This window comes from Spermophilus citellus, assembly GCF_964194105.1.
Source record: "Spermophilus citellus genome assembly, chromosome: 15".
Taxonomy (NCBI): Eukaryota; Metazoa; Chordata; class Mammalia; order Rodentia; family Sciuridae; genus Spermophilus; species Spermophilus citellus.
The window spans coordinates 4,357,565-4,378,150 of NC_138195.1; the positions used below are offsets into that span (position 1 = coordinate 4,357,565).

A 20,586-nucleotide genomic window follows, 5' to 3' on the forward strand; every position below is an offset into this window, starting at 1 on the left:
GAAAAGGATCCAAAAATGCAGCTAGAGATTGATTTCAAGAAAAAGAAAACGGTTTAAATTATTTTTTAAAATTGACTTTTTTCTTTACTCATCATTTATTATAGGTTTCTTGTATGATTTTTAAGGGTGGTTATTTAAAGTGGATTCTATAGCTTATCTTTGTTAATTACTACAGGAAAAATAAATAAGAAATTTCTGTACACTATGGCTGCAGGAAAATGAATAAATTTCTTTAAAATTATATGGTAATAAAATTGTTAAATGACACATTTACTAAACATCCACTCCTTAATTTTTTTTCTGTAATATTTTTGGCAGTAAATCATGAATTCTATTATCTGGATTTGGGGGTTTAATATAAAACATATGGAATAAAATTTGGACAATCCTAGAAATATTTATACATGATTTTTTGTTTACTAAATGACATGTTGTGGAGATAGCAACTAATGAACATATTTATTTTTAGAAATAGTTACTTTTTGCTTTTCAGTTTCTAATAAGCCTTTTAGATTTATTTCTTTACTGAGTCACTCAGGGCCACTGATATGTTTTTATTTTAAATCTCCAGGCATTTACCCTTCTAAGAAATCTGTCTTGTGAGCTCTATTTCTGAAGAGTTTCTTAACATGAAAGAAAAAAAAAAGTATTTAAGTTGCCCCTGAAATGTATTCTCAATGCACTCTCTTCAAAATGGAGAGAAAATAATATTTCGCCAGACTGACATCCCTATGTCAGGAGCTAACAATACATTGATGGTCTTTGAAGAAATTTCATAAGTTCTGTCTCTGGGTAGTTATCTGTGGGCTGCTGAATTGCCATTTATTATCCAGATACCTATGTTTAGTATCCAGATACCCATGTTTTTTCATCATGCTTTTTCATCTGTACTGTTGGAATAATTTTAGAGGGCACAGATAAATAATTTTCTTCATGGAGGCTATGAATACCTGTATGTTCTCTAGTGCACAGCTGACAAAGCCCCTGGAAGACACTGCAGATTCTAATTGGTTAACCATTATCTGCTACTCACATGAATTTTCTTTCACTTTAGGCATCCATGTCATCCACATTCCCAAGTATAAATGTTTGAATCTTTCTTTTCTGAATTCCAGGTTCCATTTCTCTTATGGTTCAATGTGGTGCAAATAATTATTTTTTGTCTTTCTTTTACACTGTGTTTCTAAGAAAAATGTTCTCTGCTTCAAGCCTATATTTCCCATGTCCAGCTGTGTTTAGAAAATGACATAGATAATTGTATTTGATAATTTATAAAGGAGAGTTCAGAATACTTCTTGCTTGTGTCTCCCTTCCTTAGAAACTGAATCAGAACTATGCTTGGCCCTGTAATGGGAGCACCATAACCAATCAGATATATAGAAAAAATGTTGATTGATTGTATATTCTATTCTAAGAATTCTCTGTTAAGATCCTTGGCCCATTTTTTGATTGGGTTATTATTATTATTATTTGCTTAGCTTTTTGAGTTCTTTAAGTACCCTAGAGATTAGTGCTCTATCTAATGTGTGAGGGGTAAAAAATCATTCTAGGATGTAGGCTCTCTCTTCACCTAACAGTTTGTTTCTTTTGCTGAGAATAAACTTTTTAGTTTGATTTCATCCCATTTATTGATTATTTGTTTTAATTATTGTGCTACAGTTGTCTTATTAAGGAAATTGGGGCCTAATACCACATGATGGAGATTAGAGCCTGGGTTTTATTCTATTAGATGCAGAGTCTCTGGTTTAATTCCTAGGTTCTTGATACACTTTGAGTTGAGTTTTGTGCATGGCAAGAGATAGTGGTTTGTTGAAGAGGCTATATTTTCTCCAGTGCATGTTTTTGGCACTTTTGTCTAATATATTATAATTGTAATTTTGTGAGTTAGTCTCTGTGTCCTCTATTCTGTACCATTTATCTTCCAGTCTGTTTTTTTTTTTTTTTTTTTTTTTTTTTTTGCCAATGTCATGCTGTTTTGTTACCAATGCTCTGTAGTCTAGTTTAAGGTCTGGTATATTGATGCCACCTGCTTCACTCTTCCTGCTAAAGATTGCTTTAGCTATTCTTGGTCTCTTCTTTTTGAGATAAATTTCATAGTTGCTTTTTCTATTTCTATGAGGAATACCATTGGAATTTTGATCAGAATTGCAGTAAATCTGTATAGTGCTTTTGGTAGTATGGTCATTTTGATAATATCAATTCTGACTATTCATGATCAAGGTAGATCTTTCCATCTTCTAAGGTCTTTTTTAAATTTTTTTTCTTTGGGGTTCTGTAGTTTTTCTTGTTTAGATCTTTCACCTTTTTCATTAAGTTGCTTCCCAAGTATCTTTTTTTTTATATTATTGAAAATGGAGTAGTTATCTTCATTTCTTTCTCAGAAGATTTTTCACTAATATACAGAAATAGCTTTCTTTTATGGGTGTTGATTTTATATCCTGCTACTTTGCTAAATTTATGTACTACTTCTAGAATTTTTCTGGTGTATTTTTTTGAGTTTTCTAGGTGTGTAATCATATCTGGCATTTGCAGGTAAATGGATAGAATTGGAGAACATAATGCTAAGTGATGCCACCCAATTCCAAAAAAAAATGTCAAATATTTTGTCTGATATAAAGAGGCTGACTCATAATGGGGTAGAGAGGGAGAGAATGAGAGAAATAGATGAATTTTAGATAGAGCAGAGAGATGGAAATAAAGGAAAGGGGCAGGGAATTAGCAAGGATGTTGCAATGTAACAGAGTTCATCATCAAAAGTACATGTATGAAGACACAAATTGGTGACAACATACTTTATATATAACCAGGGATATGAAAAATTGTGCTCTATACCTGGAATAAGAATTGTAATGCTTCTGTTGTCATTTATTTAAAAAAATTGATAAAAATATGAAAAAAATGTTTATAAATTATATACATTTTATATGTGCATGGTATATACAGAATATGTTTATATATAGATCTAGGGGAAGGCAAGTCTCTGTCCTGAATTTTTAAAAATCACTTAATTTATTAATTTGTTCTAACTTGCTATTAGAGTAGAATGCATTTCACTTCATAGTACACAAGTGGAGCACAAATTTTTATTTCTCTCATACAGAAAGAATAGCTACAAACCCATGTACCTCTACTTTGTGTACAAAAGATTTCCCTTGCATTCCACCATCTTACTTACCTCTCTACCATCTCCCATCACCTCCCTCCCCTTTGTCTTATTCATAGTTTCTTCATTTTTTTCCATGCTACCTCCCACTTCCCTCATTGTGGATCAGTATCCACTTAGCAGAGTATACATTAGGTCTTTGGTTTAGTGGATTGGTTTACTTGCCTTAACTTGACATTCTCCAACTACATCCATTTACTTCCCAATTCCATAATTTTATTCTCTTTTAATGCTCAGTAATATTCCACTGTGTAGATAAATCATATTTTCTTTATCCATTCATCTATTGAAGAGCATATAGATTGGTTCTATAGTTTACTTATTGTGAATTGATTTGCAATGAACATTGATGCTGATATGCCACTGTATTATGCTGTTTTAGCTCTTGTTGGTCTAAACTGAGGAGTGGGATAGCTGGGTCAATTATGTTTCCTTTCCAAGTTTTCTAAGGAATCTCCTCATTCTTTTCCAGATTGGTATCACCAATTTAGAGTCCTACCAACACTGTAACAGTGGGCCCTTTTCCCCACATCCTCATCAAAATACATTTTTGCTTGTATTTTTTAATAACTGTCATTCTGATTGGAGTAAGATTAAATTTTAGAGTAGTTTTGATTTGCAATTCTTTAATTGCTAGAGATGTTGATTTTTTTAATTTATTGATTGATTATTTATCTTAGTTCCTTAGATCATTTCATTTAATGATTGGAAAACTTGTTTTTTGGTATTAAGTTTTTAAAATCTTTATACATCCTGGAAATTAGGGTTCTTTCTGATGTGCATGTGGTAAAAATTTGCTCCTATTCTCTGGTATCACTTTTTGCATCACTGATTTTTTTCCTTTACTGAGAAGAATATTTTAAGTTTAAATTCATCCCATTTATTGACTCTTTTTTTTTTAAAGAGAGAGTGAGAGAGGGGAGAGAGAGAGAGAGAGAGAGAGAGAGAATTTTTAATATTTATTTTTTAGTTCTCGGCGGACACAACATCTTTGTTGGTACGTGGTGCTGAGGATCGAACCCGGGCCGCACGCATGCCAGGCGAGCGCGCTACCGCTTGAGCCACATCCCCAGCCCTATTGACTCTTGTTTCTATTTCTTGTGCTTTAGTAGTATTCTTAAAGAAGCAAAATTTTAAATCCCCTAATTACAGGTGTATGACATCATGCATAGCAAAACAATTCATCTTGATTTCAAGCCTATTCTCTTTAGGGGCTTTCATCCTAGGAAGAAAAAGAAAATGTTATAGAAAGGCCATTGGGTCTAAGGCCATGTCATAAAATTAGGAATATACCATTAATCAATTTAAATAATAGACTCAAATCTTTGTATCTGGGGAAAAAAAAAATACACACACACACACACACACACACACACACACACACACACATTACACTTCATTCTGGTTAACTCTCCCTGTTCTCACTCAGGACAGTTTCTCTCTAGTTTTTTATGAGTTGGGAAAAATATTGCTAAAAATAATGTATCTTTCACCTGTAGCATAAAAAGAAATGGTCATGTCCTTCATCTTCCTGAACTCAGGACAAGCATAACTCTCAAATATGGTTCTGTGAAGTGAGGTTTTCTGGAGTCTTGACATAGTTTTCAGGGTGCTGTTCCAAAAATACATATACTTCATTACTAATATTTTAGTAACATAATGGTAATTTTCACATAGTGGTTATTTTGGGTTATGCTATAAAATTCAATTTTTACTGTTTATATATGTATTCTAAAAAATAATTATCTTTCTACATCATATAATTTTAATCTTCAATCTGTTTCCACACAAGAGAAGTTAACTGAAATTTTACAGGATTGTCACTGTATTATTTCCATCCATAAATTATATATATATATATATATATATATATATATATATAAAATCTACAAATTCAAAAGGCCTCATATGCAAGATTAAATGCAAGTATTTTTCTGGGTTGGTTGGATTTTACTTCTCCAAGGATACCTTGCCTTAAATTAGCTGCAGTCTGAGGATCTGGAATTCAATTCCCAGAAAATCAAAAGAAAAAAAAATAAATGTACAGAGAAGACCCTACAATTGTGACATCATTTATTTGTGGATTTGAGGTTATCTCCTGTCACTAAAAAAACTCACTAGGCTCAGATTGAACATATGAAGACATAAGGTGTGTCCAATCAGGAGCCCTTATATAAGCATTGTCCAATCCACACACATTCAGTAAAAAGAAGCAACTTTTGATCATCTGGTGTGAAGCCTTCCATTGTGGGTATCCATTTCTAGGCTCCCTCACTTTTGTTCAGTGAACCTGAGTTTTCTTCTTTTGTATAGGTACTTTGTGATTTATAGGGAGGACACTTGGTTTCTACAAATACAGTAAATGATGAGTGTGCAGAGAAATCCTGAGACTGGATGGTGAGTGTGGTTGAAACTGGCTGCACTGATTCTGGTGGGATCTGGCAATGGTTGGCTAAAATCCCTGGTGTAATCTTTAGTTTCTGCTGTCCTGTGTCTTCTTCTGAGAAAGGTCAGCCATGAATCTCCACTGGACAGTCAACTGGAGCATATATTAACAAGTCCTATAGTATCCTATAGAATATCTTTAGCCCCTACCTTAAGTTCTATCTGAGAACATTTGTGGCAACATTTCAGAATCTTCTCAAATTCTGTTGTGGATTCTGGAGTGGGATTATCATCAGAAACACAACTCTGTGTATATTTTTCCTCCAGGAAGGGGGTGAGATACTCTATAGATATCTCAGTTTTTCTTTCCTCCTGAATTCATTCTCTTTCTTTTGGAGATTGTGGTATTGTGGATTGAGCCAGAGGTACTATACCACTTAGCTACATATCTGGTACTTTTTTATTTTATTTTTTTAATCTTCAGACAGTTGCTAAGTGTGATTTTAAATTTGTGCCCCAGTATTTTGTGTTGAATTTATATATAAAATGTTAGCTTCCTATTCAATGACAACTTCCCCCTTTCCCAGAATTATCAGTTACTTTTTTGCAGTATTATCAGTTACTTTACCCATATTATATTTCAAATGAACATGGTGTTTTCAATTGTTATACCAAAAAATTGATGTTTTAAAAGTATTTTTTTCTCTGGGTGCAATGATACATGCATATGAATTCCAGGGACTCAAGTGCCTAAATCAGTAAGATTGCAATTTCAAGGTAAACATAAGGAATGTAGGTAGACCAATTAGAAAATTAGAAAAACCTGTCTCAAAATTTTAAAACATGGCATGTTTAAAATCACATGTTTAGCATGCTTGTTCAAAAAAATCTATTTTCTATCTTATGGAGTCATAGTTAATATTCATAGATTACTACATCTATTCAGATGGATGTAGTCTAACCTAAAAACCAGGGCAACTGGGCTGGGATTTCTCCTACTGATGCTGTTGCATGTAAGTTTCCCCCTCTTGGCCACCCAGAAGGCTGTCAGATTTTAGGAGAACTGCATGAACTATTGTGGCATTCAGCTTCATTTTCCAAAACCACTTGGGGATTTATTTTGACTTTCCTTTTAGCCCCTTCCCATTAGGTTGGTGATTATCAGAAAAACCTTCTTGTGAAGTGGCTCTAGTTAGAGATGTATCTGGAAGTGATCTAGATAAGTGGTCACATGAAATGCATTTTGTATCAGAAACAAAGTAATATGAGCAAGTTAATCAATTTGCTCATTGTGAACATGACAGCCATGTTAGGTGACTCAAAAAAACAAAACAAAACAAAACACACAGTTAGTTGGACTGTGAACTGATTGAACAATGAAAATCAAAGAGTGCTAATTAAAAGTCACAGTTAACCTGAGAGGTGTTTTTAATGATGTGGTCAGAAGTTCTGCCTGTGGCCATATATTACTGACATTTTTTTTTCACTCCTTGTAATACAGACAGAGAAATTAAGTTTTTAGATGACATAAAATCCAGAAGGAAAGCTTTTATGGTAAGTCAGTGTTTCTCAATTATGGGATGCTTGTAAAAATACAGACCCCTGGACTCTCTGGGCAGGTCCTGGGAATTACAGTTTTTAACTACTTTTCTGGGTGATAAACAGTCCCACTAAATTTGAGAAATTTCAACTGTTCAACAATTCAAAGGGTGAGTTTTGATCAAACAAATTACACTTCCAAAATAGAAATAAAAAACTGCTTTCTTGCCTCCACTATAAGGTAAATTTGTGAAATTTGAGAGTAGAAAATGAGTGGGGGGGGAGGCGGGAAGCAAGATTGACAGCAGTTCCTGTTCAGAGATGTGGGGATCTTACCTTTAGGAGGATTCTTTTTATCTAAAAAGTGGGAAGACGTTTGTGTGACAGCATATTCAATGTTAAGCAACATTTAGTACTTTGGGTTGCAAATATGAGCGATCACACAAGTAACTAACTGATTTTGCCTTGTCATAAATATACAATGGAAAATCATGTTAGGAATTTGAAAGATTTATAGGAAGCATGCTCCATCGCTAAAAATGTCTTCATCATTTCAGAATGCCATCATCCCAATTGAAAGGTCCTTCGGTTAAATGACTCCTTGCCTTTATTATGTCTCTCCCTCCCTGCCACAAACAGGTAAGCAGACTCTTACCACAGAAATGGAGTTGGAAAGCAGCGTTCCGTCCTGGCCCAGCATGTTGGAGACGGTGATTTCAGGTAGGTCCATGTTTTGCGGATGGAATGGGAGCAGGCCATTGTGGTTCATTGGGTGACACAGAGAGTGGTAACCAGTTTCAACTTCATTCAGGTGTACCAGGGAGTGGTCAGGGAGGGAAGGTGGAGTGATGGGAGGAATGTTAAAGTCTTTGCTTTCCAGACTTGGACCAGGGTAGGACTGTGAGAAGAAGACAAGAGTGACATTGTTACAAATTTCATGGACTTGTTTTTCCTCACCGTGAGAGAGCACACATGACCCTTTAATTTGGCAGAGACATTTCAAGCATTCAGATTACCCAGCTGCCATTTTCACTATTTCACATAGAAGAAAATTGCCTCAAAGGCACATCCACTTCTGGTATAAAGACTGCTTCCATTAGGCAGTTTTTATTTTTCCAGGAAGCCGAGCTCAAACAGATTTCAAAGGTTCCATTAAAATTTTCCAGAGTTTTAATCTAGCTGAATACCTTTTTCATGGGAATTGTGGGGAACGAAGGCAATTTATAAAATTAATGTTTGATTGAACATGTTTCATAGGGTTCCCTACTGCTCAGATTATGGGATGTAATAAAAATGAATTCCAGAAGTCTAGGGCAATTGCTTTTGAGTTTTGAAAAGCTACCTGCTCACAACTGACAAAGGAAAAGTTACTAATAAAGAAGTAACTTAAGCTTCCTGCATAAGTGTGGGTGCACCAAAAGTTTGATATAGCATGCCATTAAAAGCTAACTTTATCACAAAGATTTTATCATCAAAACAAAAGTGAAGATTGCTTTCATGATTTCTATTAACATTTAGTTGATCTCCTCCTAAAAGCTGATAAATAATATTGCAACCATTTAAATTCAGTTCAGTCCATTTGTGACAGACAAAATAATACTAATATTATTATACTCCTAATTCTGGAATAAAAGTCAATCAGTAAAATAAATAGCATTAAAAGTAATAGCACCTGGGGCTTTTTCTTTTACAAGATTTAGATAAAATAGGAAGGGAGGGAGGGAAGAAGGAAGGGAAGATTATATGAAGACACTCATGTCTAAAAATGGAATGTGGTAAAAGTTGAAAAATATAAGCAACAACTGAATAAAGAAACATTGTTAGAAATTAATATCAATGGACAGCTATATTTAGCAGTCCTTTATGGAACAGGTGTCTCAATATGAAAGGAAACATTTCCGTCCAGATAATTCTTGCAAGCCTATCTTCCAAATTAAGAGAGCCTTCAGAGTGTTTGCGTGCATGGGTAACAAGGATCCCCTTGTCTAACAGCACACAGCTTACTGAAGTGTGCAAGATTTGAAATGAGCAGGCAAAGGGTAGGAGCCAAAGAAAGCAGTGTAAGGTATTCATTGGGTGTTCAGCCAATAAGCTTCATGCTCCTGCGTCCAAGCGCCTGGGGTTATTTTTTCCAGATGGCGTCTATTTGTCTAACAGAAAGAAAATCTTCAAATTGCACTTGCTAAATGTTGTACAAGTTTTGATATACTTGTTGAGGTGCTGTCAGAAGACAAGATTAAATGAAGAGTTACTTTGAACACCTGAAATTTAGACCTGGCCATGGAGAGGCAAGTGTGGGTTACAGTCTAGGGTATATGAAGGAACAATTTGATTCATCCTTATACATCATGTTTCTTGATATTTCTAACATTCTGTTTTTAAAAAGTCACCAGCTTAAAAAGTTCAATCACCCATTACTAAATTCTTCTATAACGATATGTATTTCTTGTCTGAAAAATATATGTTAGTGACCTGTGTCAAAACTACCAGTTTGATTAAATTCTCCTGTACCTGATGTATTATAGATCCTAAGTCTACAGAACTAAGTCATCAGTTTCTTGTACAGATATTCACAGAAGCCTAAAAGATGCCCAGTGTGGAAGTAGAAGAAAGCATATTTATCAATGTCTATTTCATAAAAGGTAGTGTATGGAATTCTTTGACTGCACTGTTTTTAGTTGAACCATATAATATGCTTTTGTATAACTATTATTACCTCCCATTTACCTGAAAGGAAAATTGAGGCTCAGAGATTAAACTACCTGTCCAAGTTCACTTAGCTGGTAAACGGGCAACTCAGTACATAGAAGGAGCTGGATAGATGATGAAGAAACTGTTTTTCTTGCTTAGAAACATTTATATAAGTGGTTCAGTTTTTACTATTTTATTAGGTAGAATGATACAAAATTGCTAATCCTCAACTATCTTTGTTAAACAAAATTTCCTAATTGTGTTGAACAAAATTTCCTTTGTTAAACAGAATCAGCATTAGTAACAAGTTTTTTTCCTTTTTTTCCGAATTCTTCTCCAGTGCCCACCCACTAAAATTATTTATTTTATATGAGCAGAGGAATTCTTAATTCCTTAATTGTTTCTTTGTCAATATTACAATGCTGCATCTTTTAGATACATCTTTTAAGAAGTTAATCCAGTGACTATTTGAAACTTTCCTGAATAAGTCACAATTAATGCAGAAGTAAAGAAGAAAGATGTTTTTAATTTTAAAAACACCATTAAACTTCTGAAAATACTGAGATATTCTATCCAGAGTATACCATGACTTTATATTCTAGAGTTTCTTCAGTAGTTAAATCTTAATTTGTGGTGTTTTAAAGGAAGGTTTAATTGGTATCACTTTACATTCAGTGATAACAATTGTACTGCAATTTAACTAAGCTACGTGGTTTATTTTCATGTAATTACACATTAACATTATTTAATCCATGCAATTATATACCAAAACCACAGATTCCACAACTTAACCAGTAATCAGTGGTTATTTGGGTCAAGAATTTTAACAATGTAAGGCTACTTAGTAGTTTCTATACTTTGCATTAGAAGTCATGATGTGATTATTTGCTGAGAGTGTATAACAGTGTAACTGATACCATGTAAAAGCCTTATGGTAATTGTACAAATGTCAAAACATCCCAGAAATGTTTAAAAAGTTAATGCCAGACTAATTTTTATTTAAAAAAAAAACATAGACACGAATTAGCTAATTCTGCAACAATGATTTCTATGACATTACAGCTTAACTTTGATTTTTAAAAACTTATTAGGAAGGTGTTTAACTTAATAATACATTTTATATTCCTGACAATTTGCAGTAGGGGAAGAACCATAAGATATGATCTAGTATCTTCTCTCATTATCTATGAAGCTGCTTGGTTAAAATTAATGTTAAATGTTTCTGAATGAATAAATAAAACAATGAATGAATAAATGCTTGAATGAAGGAATGCTAAGATGAGCCTTTGAAGGTAAGAAGTTTGTTGAATATACCCCTATTATTCCCTGGGTTTGAATAATTATCTTGTATTCCCAAGACTTTGTGCTGGTCGGTTCAGGTCACAGTGTGTCAATAGGCCAAAAACACTCTGTTAGAAGAGTATTAGCTTGAGTAGCTTGGGGACAGCTGGGTGGAGAAGTCTGTGTCCCTCTCTGGATGCTGATCTGGCTTGCACTTACCATACCATGGTGACACAGAGATTCCTCAGGGAGAGCTTATGGGCCCCTGGTTCTCAGAAGCTGGTGAAGTTTAATACATACTACAGGCAGGACATCAGGGCCCTTTTGGGTGAATGCTTAGACACCTGAAGTCAGGTCATGGCAGCAGTTCTGATGCCCACACCTGGCCAGCAGTGAGGGCCTAATTAGATGAAGGGGCCTGAGAAGGTCCTCTGACCCCAGCAATAGGAACACAGGAGAGGGAGCAGGGGCTGTGCAGTCAGAGCAGGTTTATGTCACAGCCATCCAGTGATACAGGAGACTCGCTGCCCTTGTCAGGTGACTCAGGCTCTTTCCATTCAACATATTTCCATCCCTCAAATTTCAGCGTGGCTTTGAGTATGAATAATCATTCATTCATCAACCCTCTCAGGAACAAAGAAATTTGATCTTTTCCAAGAGGGTCTCTAAATTCTCACACAATCACAGAACTACAGTTTTTTTTTTTTTTAGCCTGAGTTCAAGCCCACCAAGGATTGAATCCCATGACCTGGGAGGCTCTCTGGGGCTCGAGTCCAGTAGAGAATGCTGGGGCGGAGCAGGTATAGACATTCAAAGGTAGCATCATCTGCCAGCTCATGACCTAAATTATGTTTTATCTATCCCATCCAGGAGGCCAGAATCAGAACCGTAGCCTCAACCATCCCACCTTTCTCTTCCCAGGCAATAGTCAATGTCAATGATGACCACTTGCACAAATGGCGAGAAACCGTTTAAGGATAGTGGGGTAAAATTACGGTAATACCTTTCATTTAACCTTAGATTTTCACCATAACAACTAAATATGCAAAGTGATTTGGTTCAAACTATAGCCAGTCTATATGCTCCAAATGACTCAAAATTATATGGTTGTTACCCAACCAGATTCTCCCTGATCTTAAGTCTTGTCATGTTGCTGGTGCTAGCAGGCATATTGGGACCCTTCCATCCCACTATGGAGGCACCATGGCTAACTGTCTCCAGGAGAAGGGTCCAAATGCCCAAGAGTATGGGGTGGGGGTGTACTGTCATGAGGCTTGGCTAATTCTAGAAAACATATGAACTATTCAAGGCTACAAAGGGAGTATTGGAAGTATTAAAATAGTAATTTTAAAATATAATCATCCTTGTGAGAGTATTTTTACAATTCTAAATAATTGAGTTGATGACTCTTGTAAGTCATTTTCTTAAAACCTTAAAAGGTGGTATTTGCACATTTAGCTTATAAAGGGCTACATCTTTCTCTGACCACAAGGAGACAGATTTTGGACTGGTTGAGAGTACATATAATGATTCCTTCAATGACTAATAACAGTCACAGAGCTTGTTGGAAGGAATTGAGGCTTCAGGGTCCAATGTACAAGTCTGTGTCCAGGTTCTTGAAAGCATTTCTGAGGTTGGGTTCTGAAGCAAGTTTCTTATTCCTTGTGAGGCTCAGTTTCAAAACCTGCTTCATGGGTTTCTTAGGAGCATTAAAAACAAAAACATATGTGCAAAGTCCTAAAATATACGTTTGCCAGATTAAAAGTTCTTAATAAAGGGTGGCTTTGTGTACCTATGTCTATGTTCATAGACATGCCATGGATTGAGTAGAGTCTAAGAAAACAAATAGACACTGTGCTAGGGATATAGATATGTTCCCCACAATGACAGAATTTCCATCTATTTGCCATCATTTAAGCATCCTAGTGGAGAAAAGTGTACCCCCATTTATACATAATGCATTGAATCACTCTCCATGAAAAGGTAAGCTAAAGCCTCACTTGTGTTTTGGTGAGATTAAATTGCATGCCTTACATTGAAGGATAAAAAGAGAGTGGGGAACAGGGAGTAGTCAAAAGATGCTGAAAGTGCTATTAATAACTTAATGTGCAGAACATCAACAAATTCCCTCCTTCAAGGAGCTTTATTTGCAGGCCTGAAGCACCGGCCTGATGAGTTTCTGGTGGTCCAACTCCTACTAACCCAGGTAAAAGGTAAAAGGCATTTGTGAACTGAAATGTCCACTTCTGAATGGACACAAAAGATACAACATTCTAATACACTGGCTTGTGCTGCTAAAAAGGCCATCTTCAAATGGGTATGGTGCCTCCTGCCTGTAATCCCAGCAGCTCAGGAGGCTGAGGCAGGCAGATTGCATGTTTAAAGCCAGCCTCAGCAACTTACTGAAGCCCTAACCAACTTTGCAATATTATCCTGTATAAATAAAATATTAAAAAAATGTCTGGGAATGTGGTTCAGTGGTTAAGGACCTCTGGGTTCAATACCTAGTACCAAAAAAAAATTGCTAATCAAAAGGATAAATTCTGAGTCTAGAATCGAGAGACTGGGGTTAGGGAAGTTAAAGGGGATCCTTCAGATCCTCTGGATTGATCTGCTTGCATGGATGCCTTTTCAGCCATTTGACTAAAACCAACATTCTTCCTGCATATCCAACCCTCCTCAGCTCCCCATTTCAATGAAAAATAAAAAGAAACTTCTCACCTAATTTCTGGAAGATCTCATTTCCCCTGTCTGTTTAATTACAGACTCACACGCCTTTTTAATCATGATGCTTTACATAGTCAATGACCTGGGTATCCTGTTTACATTATTTTCTCTGTCTGCAATTCACATTTCCTTTGCTACAGCCTGTTCTTATTTTTTATCCTCATTCTACATTACTGCATCTGCAAGTGGAATGCTAATTACACAGACTTTTCTTTTGACTGTAGAGAATGCATGTTTTCATTTTGTCCAAATGCAGTGTCAATGTATGCTGACCAGGAATAAATAATGGGAATGTCTCTTGGCTTGGCTTTTTCTTCTCTTTTAAAAATCTAATTCTCTATCAGAAGGGCCCTATATTTGTGGGTCTCTGTCCACATATTGCAATCATTATAACTAGCACTCAATCTCTGGTGACAGAAGTCCCATAACTCAGAAGAATTCAAAAGATATCATCTTGTACACATCTTTAAATTATGTGATGGATCCATGCAATCATGCATAGACTAAAAATATGGCTATGGTTATAACATAGTAAAATATGTTTCTCATATAGATCTTTATTTGAAAGATAAATAAATACTGCTGCCATCACACATATACAGAATGCCTTAATTTTTAATCTGTAACATAATTCCTTAAAGTCAAAGATAGAAAATGCCAATGTTTAAACATGTTTCATCTTCTGTTATTGAACATTCTTGTTGCATGATTCGAATAATTCAAAGGAAAGCAAAGTGAAGTGAGAAATTTATTAGAAAAATAATAAACTTCCTCTGCACATTTTCAGAAGTAAAGATATTGCAGCGTAAGGTTGATTTTCCCAGAAGTGTTTAAACAGCATCAACATGATCTCTAATTTCTTTTAAGGAGACCTTCAGAAGTAGGTATTTTTTCAGATTCTTTTGTCTCTGCATGAACAAGGGTTGATAGCTCAAGACTATAATGTATTACTGTGGAAAGCTTCGGTCTGTTACATAAATCATCTTCACACTCAGCAAGAATCGTCCAACAGTGCCATTGATGTGCTCAAGCCAATGATCCTGCAAACAATTTTTTTGCCTTTCTTCACATGTTAGACAATAGCAATAAATCATCTTCATTTAAAAACACACAATGTACTAATTTTTCAAGCAACAATTAGCAAAATGAAATTTTTGGTAGAAAGCATAGCATTTATTTTATTTATGCTCATTAATTTTGTAACCCACATTAAGTAAAAGACAGCAAGTGCCTTACTCCGCATATTAGCATGTGTTGTGTTAATACTATGTGTAAGGCATCCTGCTAAGGGTGATTTGAGAAACAAAGAACAAGAAGATACATTTATTTTAAAGGAATAAATTTGAGGAAAGAAAGAGGAGTTTAGGTTCCCAATAAGGAGCAGCATACTTGAAGTCTTAAACTGAGTGATCTCAGAATGTAAATGAAAGAGGAAGGACCTGAGGCTGGAATGAGATGGGATTAGTATGAGCAGATTTACACTGATAACAGGGCCTTTTGCTGATATGTGATATAAGTGATCCTTGTACCAGCAGCAACAAGGGGGCTCCATATTAAGGTCAGCTCTTCAACCTTCAGATAATTTCAAGGGCAAGACTAGTTTCCGCAAGCAAAACAAGCTAAGGGTACTGGGTTAAATGTAGGCTTCTACTATACCTGGGGTGTCAGGTAAAATTTGCTCAGTTATAGAAAACTAGAAAACAAAGCCAGAATGAGACCAGAGAACAGGGTGAATTGGAACCTGCCCAGAGGATGCCTGACACTGGTTCTTCCTGGAGGAGCAAAAGAGCTTTGAACCTGGAGGTTGAAGTTAATGGGGTGAAGCTTAGAGGATGTGGGGTTCCAGAGACCAGCACTTGATTCAGATTGGGTGTAGGTGGGGCAGGGTTCTCTAATAGTCCTCTCTGATGGCTGGTGTCAGACTCCCTCCCCCATGTATTTCCAGAAAAGTCCTTAGATTTTTCATACAGGGGCTCCTACCATAATCATTAAGGATTCTGGGATGGAGAAGAGGTTTGCCTTCATATCACTTACAGAATTCTGCATGGGTCTCCAGGCAGTATTTTTTATAGGATATTTTAAAACCAAGAGTTTTGTGTAGTTGTTATAATAAAGGTCTTTCTTCGACTTAAAAAAAAATTAAAATCAAGCTTCCAGAAAACAAATAATATGCTCCCCTTACAACCCATATAGGATGATTAGGGAAGCAGATTTAAGGGAAGGAGCTAATCCCAAACCCTAATGGGCCTCAAGCCTGTTTTTCAGTGACAGGCCACCATTCCATATTCAGTGTTTAAAGAGGATAATTTAATTGCATTGTTTAATTTATAATCTTATGTAAAATGTAACCCATACTTTTTACTTATCTAATTTTTTTCATTTCTCATATTGGCTTGATAGGTTCTGAGACTAGTCTTATATTTTTACTGTACTTTAGAAATTTTATAAATAACCCATTTTAGTCTGTTTTTTTTAACAGAAAATACATGTGAGAAAAAAAATCACTTTCAATCCAGCCATTCAGAAACAAAACAAAACACTGAAATTTGTGTATTTCACAATTCCTTTTGGGGCTGGGGATGAGGCTCAGTGGCAGAATTCTGGCCTAGCATGCATGAGGTCCTGTGTTCAATCCCCAGTACCAACAAAATAAATAAATAAATAATGAATAATTGATATTTCCTCATGAGCTTTTTGTTTTTAAAAACAGAAACCAGATTACAGACATCTGATTATAGAGCTAGAAATGGTGTATGAAAATCTTTGGTCATATCTTAGTATATGTTGTTATTAATTTAGGCCTCAGTTTCCAAATATGTAAAGTAGGGATAATAGTAGCATTCAAGAGTTTATCAGGATTTAATAAAGCAAAAGAAATAATGTACATACTTTGGACAATACCTTGCTTTATGAAAAACAACTGATAGATGTTAGTTGCATTGTTATTGTTATACCATTATATAGATTAATCTGATCATGTAAAATGAATCGTGACTAATTTTCCATGTCAATTGATACCATCTATATTATTGCTAAATAAACTGATAGAATAAATTGTATAACATGAATATAATGATATTTTCAACATCGGGGTATTCCTAATTTTTGAATAACTTTATCCATTTCTTTCCTTAGGATAACGTTCTAGAGTCTAATGTTTATGCTCAAGAGGGGATCTAAGACAAATCAACTCAGGTTTTTACTAAGTAAAATTTTTTAAAGTTCAAAGACTACCCACTTTTAAAAACAGTATATTAAAACCTAATGAATTTTACTCAACTATTACATGTAAAAAAGGAATCTAAATAAGATGTTATTGATTCCCATCTACCCAACTAGTACAAAAAAATCAAGCAAATATTTTAACCTCTCTGGGCCTCAGTTTCCTCATCTGCAAAGTGCATAAAAGGGGTGGTATAGACATGGAAAAGGCTAGTAAAGAGGGGAAGGAGGAATCATCACCCTGGAAACACAAATCCAGGTACAATAAGAAACCACCTTATATTTACACAGCTTCCATATGTGAACAAATATTAATTTGCTGATTTTGTAGCTAAAATGTTTAAATATTGGTGGTTTCATTTGGTTCAACCTAATATTTTTCAGAATAACCCTTTGCAGTTATCTTGGTGTAGAAAATAACTGACTTTAGTATATCAGTATTTTGTGGTTTTGGGGGGGGGGTTTGGTATCAGGGAATGAATTCAGGGGCACTCGACCGCTGAACCACAACTCAAGCCCTATTTTGTATTTTATTTAGAGACAGGGTCTCACTGAGTTGCTTAGTGCCTCACTTTTTCTGAGGCTGGCTTTGAACTTGTGATCCTCCTGCCTCAACCTTCCTACCACTGGGATTATAGGCATGGACCACTTCACCTGGCAACATTTTCATCTTGTTCTAACATAAAATTAAGCTTAGTTAAAGAAGGATGGAGTCTGACATGGGCCTTAGACCTTCCCAAAGCCAGAGTCCTTCACTATGAAATTTAGTAACTTTTTGTTTCCCAAGTCAATAAATCAGGCTCATTTTCACTGAATTGTTGTAGGAATTAAACATGAAAATGTAGGCACAGCCTTTGCTCAGTTCATTGCCAGAAACAGGTAGCTTGCACCTGATAGCTATTGCTATTATGGACCCAATTCATTTGTAACATTGGGCTAGGAAAATGCTAACCTAAACTTCCAGTCAAACTTAAGCTTCCTATTGAAACTTAACTATCATCATTGAGAGCAAGAAGTTTAACTGAAATCAGAGCATAAGAAATACACAGCTGAGATGGAGGTGGAACAAGATGGTGGCTGAAGAAGACTGTCATCTTGCAATCCTCACCCACAGAGATGCTAATATGAACAGCTACTCACTCACCAAACTACCCTCACAAAACTACAGAAGAAGCTGGGTGAGATAACATAGTATCTGGTTTTAGAAAATAGCAGCTCGGTACCCAAAGCACAGTTGAATCCAGACTTCTCTGAAGGAAACTTCGGAACATAGCTGTGGGCCCTACCCCAGCCTGAGAATTATTTCCTCCCTCAACCCCATTTCTCTAAGGCCACTCTGATTTATGATTTTAGAAAATAGCAACTCATAGTAGGCTCAGCCCTTCTTGAAGAGTGGTCTTCTCCTGAAATGCTAGGAAGTCCAATTGTATCCAGAAAAGTCCTCTCTATTGGTTGCAATTCATGAGTACTACAGCTCTTGTGAATTTCAGATCAGGCCTTTCCTTTTGAATAATTTGATGCTGTGTCTTAAAAGTCACTCCTTAGGCTTTTCTACCAACAGAATCAATTATCATAATTAAAGAACAGCAAGGGAGGTATGGAAAACATTTTCCAAGGTAGTGATCAACTAATTTTGTATAATTTAAAATCATCAGAGTGATAGTTAAAAAAATTTATATCTATACAGTGAAATAATATACACCAGAAAGAACATGGAAGAAAACTCATGGACATAGGTAAGAATTAAACCAAAACTTTCTATGTGTTTCTGGGAAGTCCGGCTAGGTCTGCTTCCAAACTGAGGAACTGAAATTATAAAGAAAAACTTGACACTATTAAAAGGTGTTTGAGGGGGCAGGTGAGGTTATGAAGAAGGAGGTCTCAGAAAATCTCAGTTTTTTTTTAAGCCTAGGTGTTTTATATTAAAAATGGCATGACTTCTACTGGACATATTGATGTATTAAAGTTTTAGTGTTTGTTAGAACACTGGGGAAACTAAGTGTTGGGAAACTAAGTTGTTGTAGACAAGTGACATTACTCAGTATATTACTATTCGTTTTTTTTTTGTTTTGTTTTGTTTTGTTTTGTTTTTCTGGTACCGGGCACTGGACCACTGAGCCACATCCCCAGCCCTATTTTGTATTTTATTTAGAGACAGGGTCTCAGTGAGTTACTTAGTACCTAGCCATTGCTGAGGATGGCTTTGAACTTGTGGTCCTCCTGTCTCAGCCTCCCTAGCTGCTAGGATTTTAGGCGTGGCCACTGTGCTAGACAGCATATTACTATGTGAAGTGTGAACTGCTACACTTATGTTTTGGGCATTTTTTAGTGACAGGTATATAAGGAAAAAAAAGTATAGCTTGTTATAACTTTACATTTTTGCCAGGAGAAGATCATTTAAGTTTTCATAATTGTTTACATGCTAAAGAAAAAAAATCAAAATACATTTGTGAACAAGCCAAAATGCTGATTTCAAAAAGTATCAAATGTTATTGCTTAGTTTGTCAGTCTGCTACTAGAGCCTCATACCCTTTTTCCATCACCTAAATATCTTGGTGTCTCTTGACATTTTCCCAATGAGTGAACCATGCACCAAATGGAGCTTGATGTTTTAAGAATCTATTTACACCACTAGTGCTATCCCATTCAGATATTTTCATAATTTTTATCTGATATCTGATATACTTTTTCCTAATGTTGGGAAAAAACCATACTGTTCAACAATTATAATAAAATCCTCCAGCATACCCAGCAACAAACATTCATTTCCTGAAATAAAAAATTAGTCTTACATTCGCAAATCCCACAGCTTGGAAATGTGTATGATACACAACATTTAACCTGTCAGCAGCCTCATTAGTGTCAATGAGTAGAAACTCGCAATCAGTAGATGGTGAGCTTTACATGTGTTTATGTTTAAAAATGTTCCTAAAATAGCTCTGCTGGCGAGGTTGACAGAAAACACTTCTACTGGACAAATGAATTTCAGCTTTAATTTCATGATCTACATTTTTGAGAAATTCATATTTCTTATGAATGGTCATTTATAATCAACAGAGTCAATACCCAGCTAAAATAATAATAATAATAACAACAATAATAATAATAATCATAATAATGAAGGCTGGGTGGGTAAGGATTCAATTGTTCCACCACACCAATACACAAATGATGGGGAAAATATGCAGAACTGATATGTGTTTAATGATCATGAGACCAAATATATGTAGATATTTGTATGGGGCCTGCATCCAGTATCCACGCAGCTATTAAAACATTTTTATAAACTGTAAGAAATATGGGAGCTATTTCAAGATATAATGCTAAAAAACAGACTTCCATGTAAGAAGCCAATTTAGGAAGAAAACAACATAAACAATAGTAACTTGTGTGCTCAAGTGAAGCATCTTTTTAATTTTGAGTAATGAAGATGTCAAGCCAAATGCTATAGTAGTTTAACTTAATTAGGTGGCCTATTTTTCCAGGCATCCTTTCATTTCCCATTGAAAACTCAGCTCGTATGCAAGGCAACAAGAGCAATTTTGTCTGTAATGAATACCTCCGGGACTGCACAGAGT

General features: G+C 35.4%; 1 protein-coding gene across 6 annotated transcripts in view; it reads right to left on the bottom strand.

The window, feature by feature from the left end:
- Positions 1-20,586, bottom strand: part of LOC308633837 (thymocyte selection-associated high mobility group box protein TOX-like) — a 65,808-nt gene that overhangs the window by 29,577 nt on the left and 15,645 nt on the right. For 5 of the 6 annotated variants that reach the window (XR_014018883.1, XR_014018884.1, XR_014018885.1 and 2 more), the window contains one exon: positions 7,743-7,985. Coding sequence is in view for 2 of the 6 variants with exons in the window: in XM_081266985.1 (XP_081123111.1) it covers positions 7,743-7,985 (243 nt within the window). In the remaining 4 variants the exon portion in view is untranslated. Of the gene's footprint in view, positions 1-6,518; positions 7,986-20,586 lie in introns of those variants that run through there. The other variant, XM_081266984.1, reaches the window with a different exon arrangement.